Source organism: Apus apus, chromosome 12 (assembly GCF_020740795.1).
Source record: "Apus apus isolate bApuApu2 chromosome 12, bApuApu2.pri.cur, whole genome shotgun sequence".
NCBI lineage: Eukaryota > Metazoa > Chordata > Aves > Apodiformes > Apodidae > Apus > Apus apus.
The window spans coordinates 1,438,619-1,461,028 of record NC_067293.1 but is presented as its reverse complement, the minus strand read 5'-3'; the positions used below and the strand labels follow the sequence as shown (position 1 = coordinate 1,461,028).

Genomic DNA, 22,410 nt, shown 5'->3' with positions numbered 1-22,410 from the left:
TCTATTCCAAGAAATGCTGATTTTGGATGCAGGAACTATGGGGAGTACACAGCCTGACAGTGTTGATAACACATGTAAAGGCAGGCAAGCATTACAGACTTAGCACCAAGTACCCAAAGTCCTGGGTACAGGGCTTCAGGAATAATTCCTGAGTTTGTATCCTGCTCGATGTCTGCTTTTGAACGAGGTCAGAAGATATTGTTATTCCCATCAGAGTGTTGCTGTGTTGAAATGTGGAATTTTTCAGGAATTTTTCATTAACGTTGGCTCTGGCAGATAAAATATTGGCCATGCCAAAGACAACATGCTTGGGAATATGTTACTCTTGAGCACAGAGATACCATAGCCTTAGCACTGCATTTCACACAGCAAATTGATTGCCCCAGCTGACAAATTGAATAACAGCCATTAAAACTGATAATGTCCAGGTATTTTGTTTTACCCATAAATTTTTATCTTAATTAAAATGCCAGGATAGCATATTCCAGTGAAAACTCATTTATGCTGTTTCCTTTTAAGTGAGAGAAACTGCTTAATAAGAGATGGAGCAATTGTAATTTTAGCTTAGCATGGATGCAAAGATGAGATTTCTAACTCTTCGATAATTTCATCTTTTTTACATGGCTTAACTGCACATGAAAAGATCCAGATTATTGGTCATGTCTATCCAAAGCAGTGGCTGAATGAGTGCTAAGTGTTCAGTACCCTCACAGGGCTGGCTTCATGAGCAGACATTGTTCTGTGGTAAGTGAGGAATTAATGACAATCCATAAACCCATCTGGTGCCTGTTTTTTCAGCATTGAGAGGTGTCTGTGAGAGTCTTTCTGTAAGGCAGATTTCTCCCCCAGCAGCCTAAGCACAGCCAGTACACCTTGATACCTCTCTCACCCCCCAGAAGCCACCATAGAGAACTTCAATGAGCCATTTTGGCTCCTGGGGCACCTATCTGCACTGTAGGCTTTTGTCTCTGTTGCCTCCTGCTCACTTCATTCCCTGAGGCTTGCAGCCCTCTTCTTTGGCAGCCCCCTCACAACCCCACTCACACTCAGGCTGTGCTTTTCTCTCTCCTAAACCCAATCCTAACCCCAACTATGACCCTAATCCTAACCCTACACAGTGCTCAGGTCCAGCCCCCCCAGGCTCCTCTTTGTACCTGCTGGAGACCAAAATGTGTACTTAAACATCCAATATACTATGCCCAAAAAGAGAAAATATTTGTGGAAACTGGTACTTAGCTGTAGGTTTAGGTAAGTGCAAATGTCATAGCAAAACACCAGTGGCTGAGAAAGGGCAGTGCCAAAATGGCAGTAATAATAATAATAACAATCATAACAGTCTGCATTTCTAAGATTAGTTGCAAGATGGCTTACAAAAGGATTAAACCTTGCAACATGTTTGTGAGGTTGATAAGTAGTTGCTATTATATACTTCTGGAAACTGAAGACAGATAAGTATCTTGAGGTTATACAGGAAGCCTGCAGCTTGGCAGGAATTAGAGCTCGAGTAAATTGGCTCCCAGTTCTGTGCTGAGCTGCAGGATCATCCAAGGAATGCCTCTTTGGTTTCCATAGGAGCTGGAAGGAGTGAATATCTGGTGTGGATGGTAGTGGTGAGTGACCAGTGGTGCAACACATGGGGCAAGGAGGAAATAGAGTGTAACAGTGTGTTCTGAACCCTTGCTGCTCAACTGCCACTCCTTCCTCCCAAAAATCATGCAAGTTCCAGAACAAGTGAGCTCCTGGTGAGGAGGTTTTCCCCTTTCATTTGTCAACTTTGATAAATCCATTATTGCCTTGCACAATCTGGTACCTAGAGTCACCTTATTTCTGCTGGGGTGAAAGCAGGAAGAAAACACGTGGGCTTTAAGGGTGTGAGGACTACCTTCCTCTAAGGAGGAGAAGAAACTCCTCCTGAAAGTCAGCACAAACATGCAGTGCACTTCAGGCTCATTAACCAGCTCTCCAAGAAGCACCTCCAACATAGATGTGCACAGGGGAGACAAGAACAAACTCTCAATCTGGAATCCTTTAACTGTAACAGACACACAGCAGGGGAATCCATTAAACAGGAGTTGAAAATTAGCTTTGCAAATTTATCTGTGCCAGAAGACACAATCGGAATGAAAACTAAGAAGCTTTTTGGAATATAGTTGAAATTGGAGTGACACTGCATCCCTTTGCACCTATGCATGCCTGCAGGTGTGTGTGTATGTGTCTGCACTTCATTATTTCTCCAAGGAAACAAGCAACCTACCACGTGTGTGGGCCAAGAGGCTGAGGGAGGTACCACATTAGGAGGAAGTAAAGAAAAACGGTAGCCTTGCAAGCCCTGTGCATCACTGCCATGCACCTGCTGGTACCCAGGGCATGTGAGCAGGCTCTGAAAGTCAGCACTAGCAGGGAGGGGTGTGTTAGAACTGTATGGGACAGGCAGCATTTCAGAGGCAGGTGTCACACTCTTCAGGCTGGGCAAAGGTGTTTACAGAAGGCAGGGTAACAATGGCTGGTCTAGTCCCTAATCTTTATTATCTGCTTGGCTCTGTTCCCATCCTATAAGTGAGAACAAGGCATCTCAATGCAAAAGAGCAACAGCCAAACCCAACTTCTATAGGAGTCTGGTGGACAGGGAAGAGATTAATTTCTGATGGTTCAGACCAAGCCTGTCATGGTATCCCAGTCCTAATCCTTACAACCTTAAATGCTTCAATATCCTTGTAGCTTTAAATGGCTTTTTCTCTGGTGATGGAAGTGAAAGATGAAAGTAAATCTACTACAGTTCCTGAGCTGCTTTTTCTCTTCAAAATGTTTCTCACCCCAGCCCTCCACGGAGGAAGGGATGTGCTAATCTCACTGATTTACAGAAGAGCAGAGGCACAAAAGGTACCTGTGCTGCAGAGAGGAATGCAGTGCCAAGGTGCCCAGAGTGCTAGAGGTCTGAGTGGGTACCTACAAACTGGAGAGTGTACTTCAAGCAGCCTCTGAGCTGTGGTCCTGAGCGAAGTGTCTATGCTAATTATGCAGTGAACACATCTGTAACTGCATCAGCCACTTCCCAGCCAGAGTTTCTGAGTGATCCTGAATTGCACCCTGCTGCAGCCCCTGTTCTGGAGTTCCTGCTGCCAAAGCTGTTGCAGGTGTGCCCCAGGTGAGCTTCCCTAAGGGGTTTCTCAAAGGACAGGGGACTGAAGTTGACTTACTTAAACATCATGGCTGATGTGTAACCCACCTGACACTCTTGTTGGTTTGGAGGGTGGCATCTGACCAGCTGCCACCCCAGCATCCATCCCCCAGTTCAGCTGAAACCCTGCAGACCTGGCCTCATCTCTTCTGCTCCTGGCCCTCCCACTCACTCCAAAATCACCCCTCCATGCACCACCATGTCTGCCTGAATCATTTCTACTTCAGGCCTCTGCTGCAGAGAGGCTGCTTGATGTCCAGAATGTTTAACAAGATAGCAGTTCAAGGCAGAGGAAGACATCAAACCAAATTATGCCTGAATCCATGTTCCTAAGAATGTAAAGGAAATGCAGTCAAAATGAACTATACAACCACAGAAAGTTAATGTATGCTCGTTTGTATATGAGGCCATTGTCCAGGGGAACTCTCAGTTTCCTCTAGGGATCTATAATGAATAGACCTATAAGGGAATGTTATGGTGGCAGAGATTTCTCTTTTCCTACTATTTAACTTAGAACAATATAGAATCAAAACAAAAAGGCATCCTTTCAAAGGCTAGCAGTACAATACACACTGAGGTTCTTCACTTGGGCCATTAAATGAAAGAGCACAAGAGAGAGACCTTTGCCCTGTGTATGCAGGGAATTTCTCTCAATTCCTTTATCATATCCCCTACAAGGAGATCTGTGGGTGAGATACATTCTTTACATCCCACCATGCCCAAGTGTCCCTGCTTTGCTTTCACTACCAGCAGATGTCAAGACCAGAACAGAGATAAGCAGAAAGATTTTAGAACAGGAAAGATGACTAAAGGAATTAGGTTGTTCTGGGCTCTCCTAATGATTCTCTTTAACCCCTTTTACTGTCCCTTTTTAAGCCTGTATAACTAGCTCTGCATTTAAGGAGTCTGTGTATGGTGACACTAGACAAGATCAGAGATATTGGTCAGTCTGGGAATTAAAGAATCAGCAGCCCAAAACAATGGCTCTGCAAAGCATTAGCTGCCTGATTCGTCAAGGTGAATTGTTTATCCTGAACCATAATGGTTATGCTTTAGCAATGTCAATATTAATTTTAATTGCTGCTCCACCCAGGAAGGAAAAGAAGCCACTTGAGAAGGGGCAGTGACAGCACCATTGCTGTCTGAATACACATCCCTCTATCCCCTCTCTGCACAAGGAGAAAATCTTTAGTGGTGTTTTTAATACAGCACCCTGCCCCTAAAGGACATCCTGCAGTACCGCACAGGCAGTGTGAGCTGCTCAGGCACTTGTAGTCTCAAAACGAACTGATAAGAGATTCGTGCTGTCAGCTTTGTGTCTCGCATTTCTGGCCGAAGTGACTCTATCCAGTAGTTTATCTTTCAATTATTATTCCTGTTTTCCCAAGCAATAGCTACCTGCTTCTGAAAGACGCTTTTATGTTTTTAATGTAAAGTATCTTGAAAGCCAGTTTTTATAGAAAAAAATCAGTTAAATCAGGAAGATGTTGAGATAAAAAAATTTAGATCAAATGGTGAGGCTGGCGCAAGTCCCAGGCAGAGGAAGACAGAAAGGCAGAATCTCAGAATCTTAGTGGTTGGAAGGGACCTCAGAAGATTGTCCAGTCCAACCCCCCTGCCAGAGCAGGATCACCCAGAGCACATCGCTCAGGAACGTGTCCAGGCGGGTTTGAATGTCTCCAGAGAAGGAGACTCCACAACCTCTCTGGGCAGCCTGTTCCAGTGCTCTGTCGAAGCTGCATCGCTTGATGCCAGACACAAAACCCTGCAGCATTTAAAAGTCTACATTAATGTTTTAAAGTACAGTGATACCATGGTATTGTACAGTGGAAGAGCAAATGGCCTTGAATGGCAGCTATGCAGACTCTACTCCATGGAAATCAAAACTATCTCCGTTTTAGCTTTTCCACTAATCCCACTTTGAGCACAGAATTTTGAGCTTTACTGCCCTGATTTTCTCAAAAGTGCAGGACAGGTTTGGCAAATGAAAACTGAGATTTATACACAGACAAAACTGTCTCCTTTCCTCTTCTTTTGTCCTTCTGCCAGAAACTCTCCAGAAAGCTGTAGATACCGTCATGAAGAATGTTAAAACAAATTGTGCACATATTCTTGGGATGGGAAAAGGAGCCCTTCTCTTGGGAGCATTAGTCTGTGCTTGTAGACTTGTGGGATGTCAAAGTGCCTGTTTGTGGCTGCTTGCCCTAGATGATATTGTATACCAGCTCTGACATGCTGGATTGTACATTACGAAAAAAAGGTTAGTAATTTAATGTTAATATAACAACCACAGTTATGCACAAAATTCAACAGAGATCAACTTGAGTAACTAGAAGGCACACTACTTCATGATTTATTAAATTAAATTAATAATGGCATTTCATCATGTAGGTTTGAACATTAAAATTCAAAGGCGAAGTAGACAACAATAAAAAGGCAAAGGACATGGCTAATTTATACCAAATATTTTTATCCTTGGTAAGATCACAGTCCAATTAATACATTGTGAACCCCCAGATTTCTTTTAGGGATCTTTCTTGCTCCTCTTTCTAGTCTGCCAATGCTCTTCTGATACAAGCCATAGCATATAAATAACCAGCTCTACTGGTCTTTCAGTGGAAGTGTCTCTAGTCAGTATCCCCAGATAATCCCATGTCTCCAGAATACTAAGAAGAATAGATCAGCCTTGTGTAAACCCTCCTTCAAATGTAATGACAAAATTCTCTCATGGGGATTGCAGTGTACAGTACTGTCTGGACCAGATGGGGGAAACCTTCTCCATACCCTGCTCAGCAGCCTGCAGTCTTCCCACATTCATCTTGCCCAGACAGTTCCTTCATCCCCTGAGCCATGTCACACTGGGTCTTTTCGCCTTGACCTGCACTTCTCTTTCAGTAGGGCATAGTGATATTGCACCAAAGAATGAAGTTACCCCTGTTAGTTATATGACTTGGTGGGAAAGCCATGAGGAAAAAATCCAAATACGAGCACAGCCTAGAAATCCTGCAGCGATTTCAAAACTATAAATACATCACTCTGAAGACTTGGTTTATCTCCTTTCTGGATGAAGTCAGAACCTGGTGTATCTGTGGCTTAGGTAATAAAACTGTTAACGAGATCATTAGCAGCTACAGGGTAACAACTGGGCCTTACATTCCCAGAGACCCGTGGTATTGTATTTGGAAAAGTCATCACTGAGTGGGATGATGAGCTGTGAGAAACACACTCTCTTTCAAAGTGAGATGGGCCAACTGCATTGAGATCACAGCCACAGGAGGTTCTGCCCCAGGGAGTCCCTCCCCGTTGCGTGATCTGCTCCATTCATGCTGACATAGGGTTCTGGGGCTTAATTACTCTATCTGGTAATTCCTATTGGGCCAAACCCTGTTGTCTTTCCTTAGCTTTTGCTCCATCCTTACTCAATAGAAAATTTGCCAAGCCTGAAGTTGTTTGAAGCATAAGAGCCCCCAGGAGGCTTAACAGAATGAGATCTTTAAATCCAAAATAAATGCAAAGGGAAAGTGTCCACTGGTTCAGGACTAGCAGGAGAGGTTGTTGTGCTGCCTCACACACGTGGGTGCTGCAGTCTCAGAGCAGAGGCTGCGCTCTGACTTTCCTTCCTCGTAGGAAAGTTAGCAAGCTACTTAGCTTTCTCACTGTGAATTTTCTCATCCAAAACAAATCAGTTTTTTTTCCAGCAAGATCAGTAAAATCTCCACCTTTATAAAGCATTAAGTGAGAGAGCAATTTTCAGTCAGTTTTTTCTTGCTCAGATTCTACCACAAAATACATAAACAACCATGGTAAAATAAATGTTCTCTGTCACACAAAGGCAAATTCAAAGTCAGGCTATTTATTCAGCCAAGCTACAGCTTTAAACCTGTGTAACTGAGAGCAGAGCTTGTCCCAAGTGCATGAACATGAAATGAGAATAACTCAGACATCATCCATTTTTAGAGGAAAAAATGTGGCAGGCCAAAAGGTTAGCTGATTCTCTCTGCTTCACACCATGTAATAGCTTAAATTGTGTTTAAAAGGTTCTCAGGGTGACATCATTGTTTAGATTCATTTGAATCATCCTTTAATTGTAACAGCACAAAATCTGTTTAACTAGCCAAGTTTGCTGTTTAGCTCCATCCTGCTGTGTCATGCTGCAAGAGCTGATATAACTTCCTTGCCTCATATACAGCCAGAAAGAGATCTGGGAAAGTATTCCTCCCCACACCTGGTTGCTACATTATTATTTCTTTTGGTATTCCTAATGGGTTGAGGAGCAAAGTAATACCTGTGCTTTTCAGGTATGAGGGGATGCTCAGTAAGTCCTTTCTCGTATCTTTGCAAATTAGCAATGATAGTATTAATTCAGGAGTGAGTGAAGTGGCAGGGACTGGAGCGGGTACACTCCCTAAGTGGAGGTGGGTTATGTACCTGGTGACCCAGTGCTGGTCAACATAGCACCTGTGGGATTTATTTTTCTGCAAGGAAAGACAGAGACCTTGAGGTTTGCAACTGATAATCCACAGTGCTTTACTTCCCTCCTTTCAAACACAGTCTTCCTGTTAAGGGTTCTGGGCAATCTCTTCCAACAGCCATTTCCTGTATGAGGGCGTATTGTAATTAGGATTGCCCACAAGAAGGGCTTCCAAGTGCTACTGTGTGGGCATGTGTTATGGCCCCTCAGGGAGCCAGTTCCAGGCAGCTGGAAGAACAAGTGAAGAAGCAGAGGGGAAAAAACACATTTTACAACTCTTGAAGGACACGCTGCACTTTAAAGGGCTGAAGCACCAAAATCTGTGCATCCCAACCCAAAAGCTGGGGAAGTCCAAGCTCAGTATCAACTTTCAGGAATGATCCCTGTGGCTACAAAGGGCCAAAATGAGCCCTTCTCAGTAGCCATGAAGGAATTTGGGCAGACTTCTGGGAGGGAACTGCTTTAACTCCTAAATTTCTCTATTCAGCACTGATTTCAGTTATTGAGATGAGTTAATGGCAATCAGGATGAATACCTTACAGAATAGCTGTTTCTCTGTATTTCTCTGGAGTATCCCTATGAGCATTCCCTTTTTACTCACAGCTATAGAGGAATAGGCAAACTAGCCTCATGGTGGTTGGTGCTTTCCTGAAAACTGACCTTAGTGTATCTGTAAGGAAGAATTCAAGGTGTGCCATTTCTGAGCTGCTGGCTGTAAGGAAGCAAACAGTCTGGCAGAGGTGTTTTAGATTCACAGAGATTTTGCAAAAAATGGAACAGGTAGTGACTAGGTCAAGCTTCCTTGACCCTCAAATCAAGAACAATCCCAGCAGGGCTGAAAACTCCCCTCTCTACTTCCTTGGCAATCATGTTCCCACAGTTCAGAAAAACACAGGAAGATCTAAGGAAACCTATGTGGAAATGCAGAAGACAAAGGCAACTGATCTGAAAATAGAAGGTTGGTCCCTATATTTCCTTTACATTCTGGGCCTCAGTTTAGTTTTTGGCTGAAATTTGAAATATTGGGGACCATATGCTTTTGCAATTCCCTGCAGGGCACAAAGGAAACTGGCTTGTTCAGCCTTTCATCATTCAAAAGGTTAGACGAGGTTCTTTCCTTCTTGCTTGGTAATGTCAAGGACTCCTCAATGCTAAAAGCTTTACTGCTTAGAGCCACAACAAAAGCCCTGAGCGCTGGTTACACACACCTCATGCATTGGCTGTTTATAGATGCTGGGGGAAGGCTTGCAAAGATGGCTTCTTGTGAAATTCAGCACAGCAGGAAGACTTACTGCATCTGCTTGCATGAAGCAAGAGATTCAGCTGCAGGTCTCAGGCAACTGCACTTCAGCTTGCCAAAATCTCTGCGGCAGGCACAATTTTTAAAGGCAAAATTTGTTTTGGTACAGGAAAGAGAGACTGTACAGACTCCTGTTATGGAAAGGCTGAGAAATTCCTCTTGCCTTTTTCTAATGTAAAAATTCAAGGAATCCTGAGCCCTGAGGGGAATTTAGGAGACATCCAGGAAAGGGGGGGAGAGCAGGAGAGGGATGTAGGATGTAGCTAGGTCAAAAAGTATGTGCTGGAAAGACAGATTAATCTGTGGACTTGGAGATTAGGGTATTGGACTGCCTCATAAAGCAACCCACAGCCTTGCTCACCATTCACCAAAGTGGACAGCTGTATTACACTGTTAGTAACAGCCTAATACAAGAGTTAACAGCATTTACACAAGGCAGTAGCTCAGCTGCCCTTAGCGTATGAATTCACTGCTTACATTTCCAAAGCCTCAGAAGGCACCAAGCTGAGGCAGTCGTGGGTCTGTGGGTGTCGTGGCCGCGATGGCCGCGGTGCTGTGAGCCCTGGGGCAGCTATGGCAAAGGAAAGCACCATCACACCAGGCTCAGCTCTGCCAAGTGGGGACTGGTCTTGATCCAAGAGATTCTTTCCTGTTTTGTATTCTAGTCATTGGCCAATGCAGGAGATACAATCAGCTTGTAGAAGCAATCACAAGATTTGCCCAGTTCAGTTCTGAATTTATGTCAATACCTGGTTTCAGGTGAGCTGGGGTTCCCCACACAAGTGTGTTCAGCACTCCGGCATTGAGGAGTTTGCACAAAATGGGCAGCCCTCACTTCTGCCCATCACAGCCTCATGAGATCAGATTCCCCACCTGCTCTGAACGTTCCTCCTTCCTCACTTCAGGAAGCAACTCATGGACAGGTCTGTAAGGTCAAACCTCTTATACAGAAAACCTTGTTTAACATGATTTGTTCTAATCTCACCTTGCTTCTGATTATTGCAAGCTCTCTGCTGCTAAAGTTCCATTCCCTGGGGCAAGCTTCAAGCATGCACTTATATTAAATGCCATTTCCAGATAATAACCTCGGCTGGTTGATTTTGGCAGCTTCTACTATTTTCTCTGTGGTCTTAAAAAGAAAAATTAAAGAAGTGCCTAACTTGGTGAGGAGATCAGTTCTCTGTTACACACATTTTATGCCAGTGTATCTAGGTAGCCAACTTTTTTTGGTCATTGTGACTGAGTACAGTTCAATGCTCTGCCTAAAGGCAAGAACTGGAGGAATGGGAAGATTGTGATTGGCACTTAGGAGCCTTCGTGTCCTGTCAGTCATCTGAGCTGGTTTCTGAAGGAAAACAGTAGGGACATAGCTATTTTGTTCCTAGCTGTTGCTTAGATATTCCAAACATCTTTTAATTACTTCCATTTGAAATTCCTACTCCAGTGGTATCAGGCTGGTTTAGAGAAAAAAAAAGGAAAAGTGGAGCAGGGCTGATCAGAGGAAATATCAAACTAAGCGTATGAACTTCAGTAGGGCTAAGCTTCAGTGTCCTTCTCATAGTCACTTTGAAAGTCAAACACTGCCTCTTGGAAATTTCCTGTGTAGTTTTAAAAAATGCAGGTTGCTGTTGCTGCCCCCAAAATTGTTTTGCAATGTAAACTGAAAGCATCTTTGTTCAGCCTGTCCTTTGCTGATGATCAAATGACCCTTGCTGCATATACTTTGCCAATGTCTTTGGAAGCAAAAGATGAATTTCATCTCTGAATGTGTGTGCCATAGGGCAGATTTTCACCCTCCTTCAAACTGTGCTGCCAATTTGGAAGACAAACTTATGAAAACCACAGACCACATACCACTGACTGTACCTAAGAAATCTCCTGTGGTGGTTGGAAACCTTTTGTCCTTGTGCATAAACCCACTAGCAACATAAATATTATATATTCAGCCCAACTTTGTATATTATTTCAAACTGAAGTAGATTGAGCTATTGCTTTGTACGAGTACTGCATCATAAAATGAACAATCCAGAGAATGTATGAAAGGGCAGAGAAAACTCAAATGTGCCGTATTGCTCTTATTTAGATTCATACATATTAGCAGACCAAAGGGCAAATATATGCATATAAATATATTTTTTAATTCTTAAAAAAAAAGTTTTAAGTTCTTCTAACAGAAACCTTCATTACACAATCTAGTTTGTATTCTCAGTATTCTTTTGGGTACGGTGCTGTTGTTTAGAAGTTCAGGGAGTATTCAGAAATACTTTCCATTTTTTTCCTTGCCTTAAATAGATGAATTTGTGTAAAGAGATTTCCAGTTGGTTTTGAATGTGGCAGCTTCAGGCAGGAGGCTCATATATCACAATCTTTAAAAAAAGTCTTCTCTGCTTTTTATAACATTTTCCCACAGTAAAGCAAATGTTTAGAAATAACACCAATTAGGAGATGCATTTTTGGTTTACTAGAACTGATCAACAGCCCATATTGTCAGCTCTCCAATCCTCAACTTTCCAGCTCTGGCTGCCTCAGGGGAAGCACACACTTGGTGCCTCTGACTTTGCAGCAGTGCACTGCTGAGCCCCCAGCCTTCCCAGCCACATGCAGGGGGCATCCCAGTTGGCAAACCAGGAGCAGCCTGAGCTCCTGAAGCTTTTGACTTAGCTACAGATGTGTGGCATATTTGAAATGTGTGTTACCAAGCTAAATATTCCATCCTAGTATACTCTATTTGGAAAAGAGAGTCCAAAATGAGACCAAAAAAATTTCAATTTCAAACTTGCTTGAATTTCAAAAGGATTGGGCAGGACCATTATTTTTTCTTGAGTATTGTTTTTCCAGTTATTTTTCACTGGAACTACTGAATACATTCCAATACCTGAGAAGTTATTTGGATTGCTCATATATTAAAAAGCTTTTGATGGTAGTATCAGGGAATAAAATTTACTAAATTTTTCATTGAAGATACAAGGTGCTGCTACTGTAAAAAAATCTTGCAGGTTATTTTTTAAAGAGCTGTTTTTCAGCCCACTCCATAGCCACAACATGTGCCAGCTGTTGGCATCTGCACCATAATTGCTAAATCAAAAGCTTTGAGCAGATAGTAGTGCTCCAAGGAGTTGAACATAAGCTGTGTAATAAGCAGAAAGAAAGTGGAAATTTAATGATACTTGTAGAACTTAGGAAATTTAAAATATTTTGAAGATGTGTTTTATATAAAAGGCGGGAAATTATTGGGGTGACATTTGCATGGTCTCTTCCCCCTGCTAAACACTCACAAGGACTGAAAGTGCCAAGTATGTAAGGAAATCATCCTTTGAGCTGGATGAACTGTGTGGCTATGGGTAATTCTGTCCCCCGGCACCCAGGGCACACCCAGGCAGCCTGGCCAGCTGCTGAGCAGCGCGTGCAGGGCAGTGCCACAGGGGTTGCAATCAGCCACTGATCCAGAAGGAGAGGACACTCAGTCTCCTTTGCTAAAGTTTGGCACGAGCTGGGAGAGTTTCCCCTCACATGGGCACCTGGGGAATACTGACCAGAGGGGTATCTCTCGTCTGGGCAGCTGCACTGCCCTCACTCAGCACCTCAGGTACTGATTGTCTATTCACAGTTGTAACATCTTCTATCTGCATTGCAGATGAAATTGTTTTGATTTGGATCAGAGTCGGCCTCTTCAGGGCAACTCTGCCTAATTTTGGCCACAAACATTCCAGAGAAGGTTTGACCTACAGCCTGCAGAATAGATCTGTGCCTCTTGTGCCTTGGGAGTTTAAACAAAGTTTCACTGAATTCATTGCTGGAGATGAACTTGGAGGGAAAGGTGGCTGAGGAGTTAATACCTCAATAATATCAGTGCTATCCAGAATCCTCTGACTTCCTGGCCCTGTTTCAGTTTGGCTTCCAGCCTAATTGGGGCACACAGAGTCTGTGCTAACATATTATCTTTTCCTAATGATGGACAAAGGTCTGACATCCATAATGCTGCTTCCAAATCCATCATCAGCCTTTGCCTACAGGGACAGTTAGCGATGTGCCTGCCTTCCTTGCTTTGTCACAGGATGCAGACATTGCCTCCTCTCTGCCTCCTCTGTGCCTGGCACTGATGATGGGAAAGTGAATCTGGACCAAATTCCGAAGTTATTAGGACCACAATTACTAGGAAAGTAGCCTGGGAAGTAAGAACACAAGTCAGCCCTGAAATGTGGGCAGCATCTCTGGCCAGGCTTTTCATCCACCTCCTCTCCTACTTTGTCTTGGAGCCTCAGGAACAAGACACAAATGGTCCCTTCTACCAAATACTTCTTATCTCTCTCTGATCCACAAAAACCTGTGTTGATTTATGCCTTTTGTGTGTGTGTGAAAAATCACACAGGGTTTCAGCTAATAATATGCCTTTCACGGGTAACTTTTCCAGCCTGCTCAGACCAAAGGTAGCGTGCAGCTGGCTGCTCCCGCACGTGTCAGCCAGCTGCAGCACGGCATGGGAACCCTCCCAGCTTCTGACGCCTGGCCAGGTGCAACTCAAGGTGTGGTTCCTGGTGTGATCCCACTGTGGCTTCTAGACGCGCCACAAGGCCGCGGGGGGGAAGGTGCGGAGAGTCCCCGCGGTTCTCCGCGCCCGCCCCCGCCACCTCCGCCGGCCTGCGCGCCCCCTCGGGAGGCGCCGCATAGAGCCAGATGCCGTCCCCTTCAGGCAGGGACAGGCAGCTGCCTGCACCCCCTCATCCCCTCTCCTCCTCCTCGCTTCCCCCCCTCCGCGCATCCCACGCGTGAGCGGGTCTTACCGTGCAGCAGGAGCAGCCCCTGAAGGGCATAGACGGCCAGGGCAGCGCTGGGCCTGGGCAGCATCGCGGGTGAGGGTGCCTGCTATATCCCGGGAGAGGCGCGGGAGGAAAGGTCCGCAAAACGGGGACAAGTTTTTGTTTGGTTTTGGTTGGTTTGGTTTTTTTTTCCTTTTTTTCCAGCAACAAAGTTTCTGAAAGCTTGCGGGCTGCAGCGGGAAGGGAGGGGAAGAACAAGGCGTGCAAAAGTTCCCACTTGTTGATTCCAGTTAAATTGCTCTTTCCATTCACTGCTTCATCTTTGGGCTGCAGATTCCGTTTTCCTTCCTTTCTTCTCAAGGTGCAAGTTTTTAAGCTTCCCCCCCCCCCCCCCCCCCCCCTTTTCACTTTATTCCTCCTTTCCCCCTGCTTTTCTAATTCATGGGATGCCTGAGGGGGGGTGTTACTCTGCCTGAGAAGAGAAGTCTCCCCAGCCTGCCTGGGTGCTGCAGAGTAACTCAAGTGGTTAAAAAAGCAGAGAAAAGCACCAGCAGAGTTTGGCGAAAAGTTTCCTCCAGTCCGTGAGTCGCTGCTCCGAGCAGTCCTTTGCCTGGAGTTTGGAATAAGGTGGCTGAACTGAAAAGCCTCCTCTTAGATGTATTTATCCAGGGAGGTGCAGGTGCTGGAGAGATCAGGAGAAGAATAAAACCTCTCAACTTCAGCGAGTTGTGCAAGGCAGGTCGAGAGGGAGCTCCCACGTCCCCCAGGCTGGCTACCTGCCGGGGGGCACCCCGCAGCGCCCGGGGCAGGCAGGCGGCAGGCAGCGGGGCTTGGGCATGGCCAGATCCCGCCTTAGGGGTTTCTCTCTCCCTTTTCCCCCACCCCTCTGGCTTTGGTTTGCTTTCGCTTCGAAGTTTGATGCGAGCCCGAGATTCTTTATAGGGACAGGAAAAAAAAAAAAAAAAGGAGGAAGGAGAGACGTCACCAGCCGAGGCAAGGGGACTTCTCTCTCTCTCTCTCTCTCTCCTTCCTTGTCATTTCACAGAGCTCCTGGATTTCCTGTTGCTGCTGCTGCTGCCCGAGATGGGGCAAAGAAACGAGCCGAGTTGTCCCCTGCTGCCTCCCAGCATCGCTTGTCCCTGCAGCGCCGTAGCTGCGTGAGCATCAGGTGGCAACATCTTCCCCCAGTGCTGCCCTCACCTCCCCCGAGGGCAGAAAGGTGGCCAGGGTGCCCGCACCCCTTCCCGGCTGCGGGGCTCTCAGGGCTCCAGGGCACAGGAAAGGGGAACACAGAGGGACAGCACCTGAGATAAAGGCTTTCTTGCAGGAGCACTGTCCCCCTTTCCTGCTTATTTAGCAGTTTGGGCTTCTTTTTATATCAGTGTATCCTGCTGAAATGCCACGTCCATCCTCTCTGCCCTGTTGCTTTACATCTTCCAGCAGCTACCCTTGCTCTTGGGACACAGAGAAAGTTTCTTTCTTGAACAGGATATTTTGGGCAGCCCCAATGGTGTTATTTATATAGCACAGCTGCCTCCCTGATCTCTGGTGGGTTTCTCATAGCAGCTGCTTCTGTGTCACCTGGGCATTATCTCCAGGCACTTGGGTGTAGACAGATTGAGGCTTCCAGCTTCTCCATGAGCCTTTGCTCGTGCCATGCCAGGCAGGGGTGAGTGCTCCTGCAGTGGTGGGGGACAGTGTGGTTTGGCAGGGGACACACAGATGCTGCCCCTTTTGCCTCTGCCTTGGTAAAGCACAGTCTTTTCCTGGGTCAGGGCTGCTCCTTCAGCCGCAGGTGCCTTCTGGGCTGGTGCAGCCTCAGCTGCAAGGGTCAGAAACTGTGCTTAGGTAGTGCCAGGCACCCTGGGAGACATCCCAGTGCATGTAAGGGGCACTTCTGGAAATGCAGCTGGCTCTCAGGTGATGGGGAGCAACCTATTCTGTGCTATTGCAATGCACATCCCAGTTATGTGGCTTTTAACGTACACAAACCACTACACTATACTGAGAATGAGGAAGTGGTGGAAGCTCTACAGCTGCCCACACAGATTGTCATTCCCAATAATGCCACACATGAGGCATTGGGCTTAAATGACCTATGACAGCCTTACAGCAATGCACTGTCAGTCCCCATGGCTGAAGGCTGGGATATAGTTGCTCAGACCATCTTCAAAAGAAGAAAAGAGAGACAGCAGGTACATTAGACCTTACACTGTGTCTATGTCAAGGGTTTTGGTGAAACTGAGCTGTGATCAGGGTATTATGATATTTTTCATGCCTCTTTTTTGTATACTTCTACATTCTTTGTGCACACAACAAGTATGTATGCTACTTTATAATGCACTAGAGCAAAGTGAGGTGTAGGTACAGTTCTGTGAGTTACAAATCCATATGTTACCCTGCCAGGAAAATTATCACTTCAGAAGATCACAATTGACAGCTCGTGTAGAAATGTCCCAAATTCCAACAATAAATTGAACACAGAGTAGCCTCAGGTATTTCCAGTTTTATGAACAAGTAGCATCATTTCTCATGCACAGTGTTAAATCACAAACTTTTCTCAATATCACATGATGTCACAAGTTAATGCTAAGTTTCGTATCAATGCCCAGATCATTCTTAAGATGACATCTGCATTTTCTATGCCTGAAATGGATGTTTAGAACATACAACATTCCCCAGATCTTTGTTGCCGTAGTGAGCTTGTAAATAGTTATGGATAATAGTAAAGACCAATCTTTTAGGAGGCCTCACTGAAGAATGAAAATTTTAGCCTAATTGTAGAACTGTAGTCTATTTTTTACTTACAGGGAGGTGTTTAAGAAGTTATTGGAGGTTACTAACCAGCTGCTAGTAGTATGTGTGATGCTTCAGATCATCTTTTATCTGTTGATAAACTTAATCGATCTTTTAATTGAGATTAAATGCCTGTAGTGTGTAGTTTCATGAGGAATACGATGTGAGAACCTGGCTAAAAAGGTCCTGGGAACTACTTTTAATTCTTTGTTTCTCCATCTAAATGTGCAAAATTGAAAATATGATTGTAAGAATCACATATTTTGTTCCAATCTCCACATGCCTGTAGCAACCAGTTAGAGCTTTTCCAGAGCATAGGAGACTTCCCTAACACAACAGCGTGTCCTGTTCATACAGATGGGAAAAGCAATTTGCTAACTGGAGTAGAACCTCTTTGTAATAGTACCTCTTGTTTTGCTGTGACAGTTACTCCATCTAAGGAACTCAAAGCTCTTTACTAATATTAACAAATATCTTAGCCTCACAATACTCGTGGGAATTGAAGTAGGGCTAGAAAAGGTCATGTCACTTCCTAATGAAATGCTTTTAGCTTTGCAGAGGCACCTGGCAGTTGTATCAGTATGACCATAACTAAATAGAATAGCAAGTAAGTGGAGATTGCTGTGTCTGGTGGAAATACTAGACAACTGGGATGGAAAGCAATAACCTGTAAGAATCTGGCCAGGATATCAGGTCTAAGGCCTCATGCACCATGAAGCACTTTGTTTTGTAGGACCAAGGCAGTGTAGTCTATGAGACCTGCACTAACTAGAGACTGACCTAGACACTTGCCTGGCCATCCCTCATCCCTTGGAGTATCTTCCATCCTTCGTGGCATTGGCCTGCATAGAGAATTATGTGTGTTACTCCCTTTTGTCATCTTGGCAGGGGATGGTGCCAGAGCTGGGAAACCCTTCACTTTTTGTCACTCCTCTCTTGGTGCTCATCATAAGTAGTCATTTATCTAGGAAGTGCAGCAGAGGGAATGGCTGTTGATCAGAGCAGGGCCTGGAATTGCATCCTCCATTATGTGCTGGGTTTTGCCTTAGTCACAGGTAAAGTGTGTCACCCCAGACTTAGCTGTCTGAACCTTAGGTGTCTGATCTGGGCTGCTCACCTGGGCTGCTCTGCCCGTGGCTGCAGAGATGGGCTGTTCTGACACATCCCATCTGTGCAAACGTCTGCTGGACAAACCTCCTTCGGCAGGTGCCTGTTTGCCTCCCTCAACAACAGAGGGAAGAGACAAATCTAGTCTATGCCTAAATTTTAGGTGGGTAATTCTGCCTTATGTCTTCAAGTAGTCACTTTGACACAAAAACAGCCTTTCCTAAGGGTTTGACAGACAGTCCTGACCAGAGGCAAAATGGGGTTATTCTCCAAAGCACCTCTTGCCCTTTCAGTTGAAGAGAGCAGACACTGCTTGCTATGCTAGTGAGGGTGGCCTTGGGCTTTCAGAGCTGAGCTTTGCCTACAGAAAGAGACGAGCAGAACATGAAAATGGATTGCAAGACATTTTTTTGTGCTTGTGATCTTTGGGAGCAGAGGAGAAGGGTAGTGACTCTCTTTAAGGACAGTGAGTTGTCAGGCCCCTAGATTTTCATTGCAGTGTGCTTTATCAAGTTCTTCATCATTATCCTGAGAGGACCTAGAGCACTTTTTGTATGGACAGCTTTACACGTCCTGTAAATTCAAGCCCCTGGAAGAGGTAGTAGAAACAGGCAGGATGTTGCAAATGTGCCTTTACTGCATTGTTCTGTGTTTACTGCATTGATCTGAGATAAAATACATCATGTTCCATGAGTTCAGCAATTATTTATTTGATGCATAGGCTGCCTTGGAAGCTGTTGCTTCCTGGGGTGCATAGTCCATCCCCAGTCCCACATCCCCTCACACAGACAGTAGCCTTGCCAACGGTAGCTGCCTTCATCTCGAGGAGAGCTGCAAAGCCATTGCTGGGTGTGCCTCTCTCCACAATCTGGTCAGGCTGTCATTTCTGCACACACATCCTGTAGTCCCTTGGGGATCAAAAGACAAGTTAGCATTGGCAGTCTGCAAGCAAACAGGGTGGGGAACTTTTCATTGAAAATATTTTTCACTGGAAAATGGCATGTTATCAAGACAGAATCCTTCTGTGGGAAGTGTCAGTTCAGAATAAGTGCTGCTAGGGATGCAGTTTCTAGGGAAAGAAATCACCATCCCAGCCTTGCCTGCAACTTGGTGTTCTCCTGTGTGTGTAAGGTCTTGTTTCAAGACATTAGCCGCAACTGGGTGAGAAAACTGTACTTGTGGAGTGCTCAGTTCAACACATCCCTTGGCTGTCCTTTGACAGATTAATACAGCTTCTTGCAGACATGTTTGCTTACTAATTCCTTTGTTTTGAACAAAACAAAACAGAAAAGAAAAAAAAAAGCCACAAGAAGACCTCATCTGGCTCTAACAGAGAATGGGAACAAAATGTTTCTCTAGGGAAAAACATTTCCTACACAGCTTTGTTCAAATACATGGTAGTACACAGGCAGTTAGAAGCCTAATAGCAAGAGATGTGGGTCCAGCGGAGCCACGGGCACGTTTCTGATGACTTGCTGCTCTTCTGTGGGATGGCAGCTTCAGAGGGAAGGACAGGAAGTACACATAGTCATTAACAGAGTCTGTGCAACTTTCTTCTTTATACAAGAAGGGAAAACAAGACAAAGAAGGGTTTATTGAATCATCCAAAGCCACAAAGCAAAGCTGGAAGAGGCCTGTCCATCACTTTAACAAACAAAGGAAAAGTATAAGTAAAGTAACTTACTTCAACCCATTTTATTTTTTTTAATAACTGTTGAGAATGAGGAGTTTTTGTATGGTGACCTTTTATCAATCCCTACTTAGTGTCCTGGCAGGCTCTGCCCTTGCTGTCCAGTTGAGGCTCATCACCACTTGCGTTTGCTGCTGGCCGACCCCCAGTCCCAGCCTGCCCTGCTGCACTTCCTTCACACAATATTTCTCTCCCTGGCAGTGGTGCAAAAACTTGGGGACCTGCCTGAAAAACTTCTTAAAACACATATGTTCAGACACCAGAGGAAAGCAGAACATTTCATCCTTCTGCTGGAAACATGAGAGGTTGAAGGATAAAGATTACTTACCTCCCATTATACGGCGCTTTCAATTGTGGTCTGTTTTTTTAAACTTTAACATGGGGGAAATGTGTGGTGTTCCATCTCTTTGTGTTTCTTCTCTGAGATTGTTTTTCAGCATCTCCTTGTAGCTGTTTGACTCAAATCCTTTATAACTGAGGCTGCCTGGGGAGATCTTTAATAAATATAATCTAGGCCTTGGGCCTCTATAGCTCTTAGGAAGAATTAACTGGTTTGGAGCAGTAGACAGTCTTCTGAGCCAAGAGTACAAAACACAAGAAATGTTAAGGAAAATAAATAGCCATCAACAAAAGGAGACAGTCATGGGTTTTGATCACTGTTTTATCCTGCTACAGTTTGTGGCAGAAAGACAAAGATATCCACCTAATGAGGAAGAAATTCATAAGCCAGGTTTGATCCATACACAGTATTTGAGGTAAGAAAAATATTCCATCCCTTTGAGGTACCTTTATCCAGATCTTCTCCTTTCAGTGATCTTCCTCAGTCAGTAGGCAGATTTCATGTGAAAAGTTTTTCCTTTGCCAGAATATGAACTTCAAAGTGTGAGAAAAATGGGTTTCATCCAGCTGTAGGTCTCAGATTGAGCGACCAGGAATGCTTGTTTTATTTATTTTACTTTGGATAGTAATTCCCTCTTACTCTTTCTGTCTCTTTGGGGATAAAGCAGAATTTTCTTACCACTAAGACTGAGAATAAGAAACATGGTTCACGTCCATGGTATTCTGCAGACATTCCCTTTATGCTGAAGGTTTCTGCTCACGTCTCCAAAACACGATCACCAGTTAGAACTGTCTGATTCCAATAACTGGAGTGGAGAGAGAAAAGCCTTAGAGAAAAAAAAGCACAGATAGGCCTTGACAGTGGCAAAACAGAAAAACATAAGCTATTCCAGAACATTCACATTAATGAAGACACTAGCCACATCAATCACGAAAGTGTTAGGGTTAATTCAACCAACAGCACAGGGCAGGAATTCTATACTGTGAGCTACTTAACTTGGTACCAGAGGGGCACTGTGCCCCAGTTTATCACTGAAGTCTTAGCATGTACCGATGCTTAGTCCAGAGGTTTTTAAAAGCTAGGTTATAAATGCTGGACCCCGCTCCCGCCTTCCCTCCCTCATGCTGCCTAGTGCAAACTGTAGTGGGAGTTTTGGATCAGCCTATACTGGCCTGTTTTCTCACCCTGTGTGCTGCCTCTTACTGATTGCAGTAACCACAGACCAGCATCTGGAGCAATGTAAGATGTTCCCTTCAGCACTGACTTGCAGGACCAGAAGGGACAGCCCCAGACATCCCAGTCTCCGTCCAGCGAAGCTACACAGTTCAGTCATCAGCTGGAGAGCATTTGATAGTCTTGCAGTGATGTGTCATTAATCATGACACTATTTTTTCTTCCTGTTGAATTTGCTGAAAGAATATGCTCAGCACTCCTTTCATCGAGATGCCATCTTTCTGTTAGATTTCACAAGCAAATGCTTCATGTCTCTATAGGACAAGTATTGAGATTATCACTGGGCTACACTAGCTCCAGAGTAAACCAGGGAGAGCTACATGACTCAGTGCAGCCAAGTCTGTGAGGCAAAAATAGCAGGCTGGTGTGCTGAGATGATGGAGAGAATCAAAGAGACACTGTCTACCAAAATGAAAATGTCTGCAAATGAGCGTTCAGCCAATGCAGAGCCAAAAGAAATATTTCTTCCATGGACTTATTTAGTTTTGAAATCTGAAAGGAAGCAGTTGCTAAAGACAAATAGACATTGTGCTGAAGGCTTTAGAAATGAGACGTGGTGGCACAAAGACACTGATAGTGAAACTGCCATCACTGATCTTCATTGTTCAAGCCAAGAGAGGCTGAATAAAAGCTTGAGCTAAAGCCAGTAGAAGTGAATGGGAAGATTCCTACTGCCTATAATGAGTTTTGGCTCTGAATCTAGATGAAGAAACATAACTAGCAACGAATAAACTAGATTCTGAAAACCCTCTCACCCTTAACAGAACACAGTGATATTAGTAAAATAACAAAGGGAGTCTGTTTCGATGCAGTTTTTTCAAAAAGTGGCTGTGTCCCACATTGAATAAAAAAATACAACCTCATGCATTGTCCTTGCACAGGTCAGCAGCAGCCATCAGACTAGAATCTCAAAGCAGAAAACCCAAACCTGTCCTGGCTCCCCTAGCAGAAAGTCTCTCTTCCACCTGCCCGCTTGCCAGCAGCTTTGGCATCCTCTCGCCAAGACCAGCCACTGCTGCCTGTCATGCTGAAGAGGACAGAGAGCAACTAGGAAGAGCCATGAATATAAACACAAAGCACTTCAAGAAAGTAAGTACGTGCCTCAAGGCTGCGATCTGTCCTTCTTATGACAGAATGACCTGGTGCAGCCCTGGGGCACTGCAAAACCAAGGTTCGTTGGCACAATTAATTGTAAAATTAAGGAAGGAGGTGAAGAGAGCTTACGGGAGGATGGCAGGAAGGTTTCTTCTGTCTGTCTGGTTCCTGCTCACCCCAGGGGTGAGTACAGAAGGAAAGGAGAAGAAATATTTAATATTTCTTCATTGTCTATGCTTCAAATAGAATTCAACCTTAGGAGACCATGATGGCTTTTGCAGGCAGGCTGACTTGGATATAAGAGTCTTTCTCAGCAAGGTCACCCAGTGAGTCAGCGACAGGCCAGGAATAGCGCTCAGGACCAGCATGTCTGAGAGGCTGTGTGGAGCTGGAGACAACAGGCTCCCCTTTGTCTCCAGAGAGTCACCACCCCAGCCAGGGAG

The 22,410-nt window shown here is 44.7% G+C and overlaps 1 protein-coding gene across 2 annotated transcripts in view; it reads right to left on the bottom strand.

Annotated features, from left to right (window-relative positions):
* LOC127389700 (vascular endothelial growth factor receptor kdr-like) overlaps positions 1-14,097 on the bottom strand; it is a 130,772-nt gene extending 116,675 nt beyond the window's left edge. For both annotated transcript variants that reach the window (XM_051630458.1, XM_051630459.1), the window contains exon 1: positions 13,731-14,097. In XM_051630458.1, coding sequence (XP_051486418.1) covers positions 13,731-13,794 — 64 coding nt within the window. In that variant the 5' untranslated portion in view covers positions 13,795-14,097. The remainder of the gene's footprint in view (positions 1-13,730) is intronic.
* Between the last annotated feature and the right edge of the window lie 8,313 nt (positions 14,098-22,410).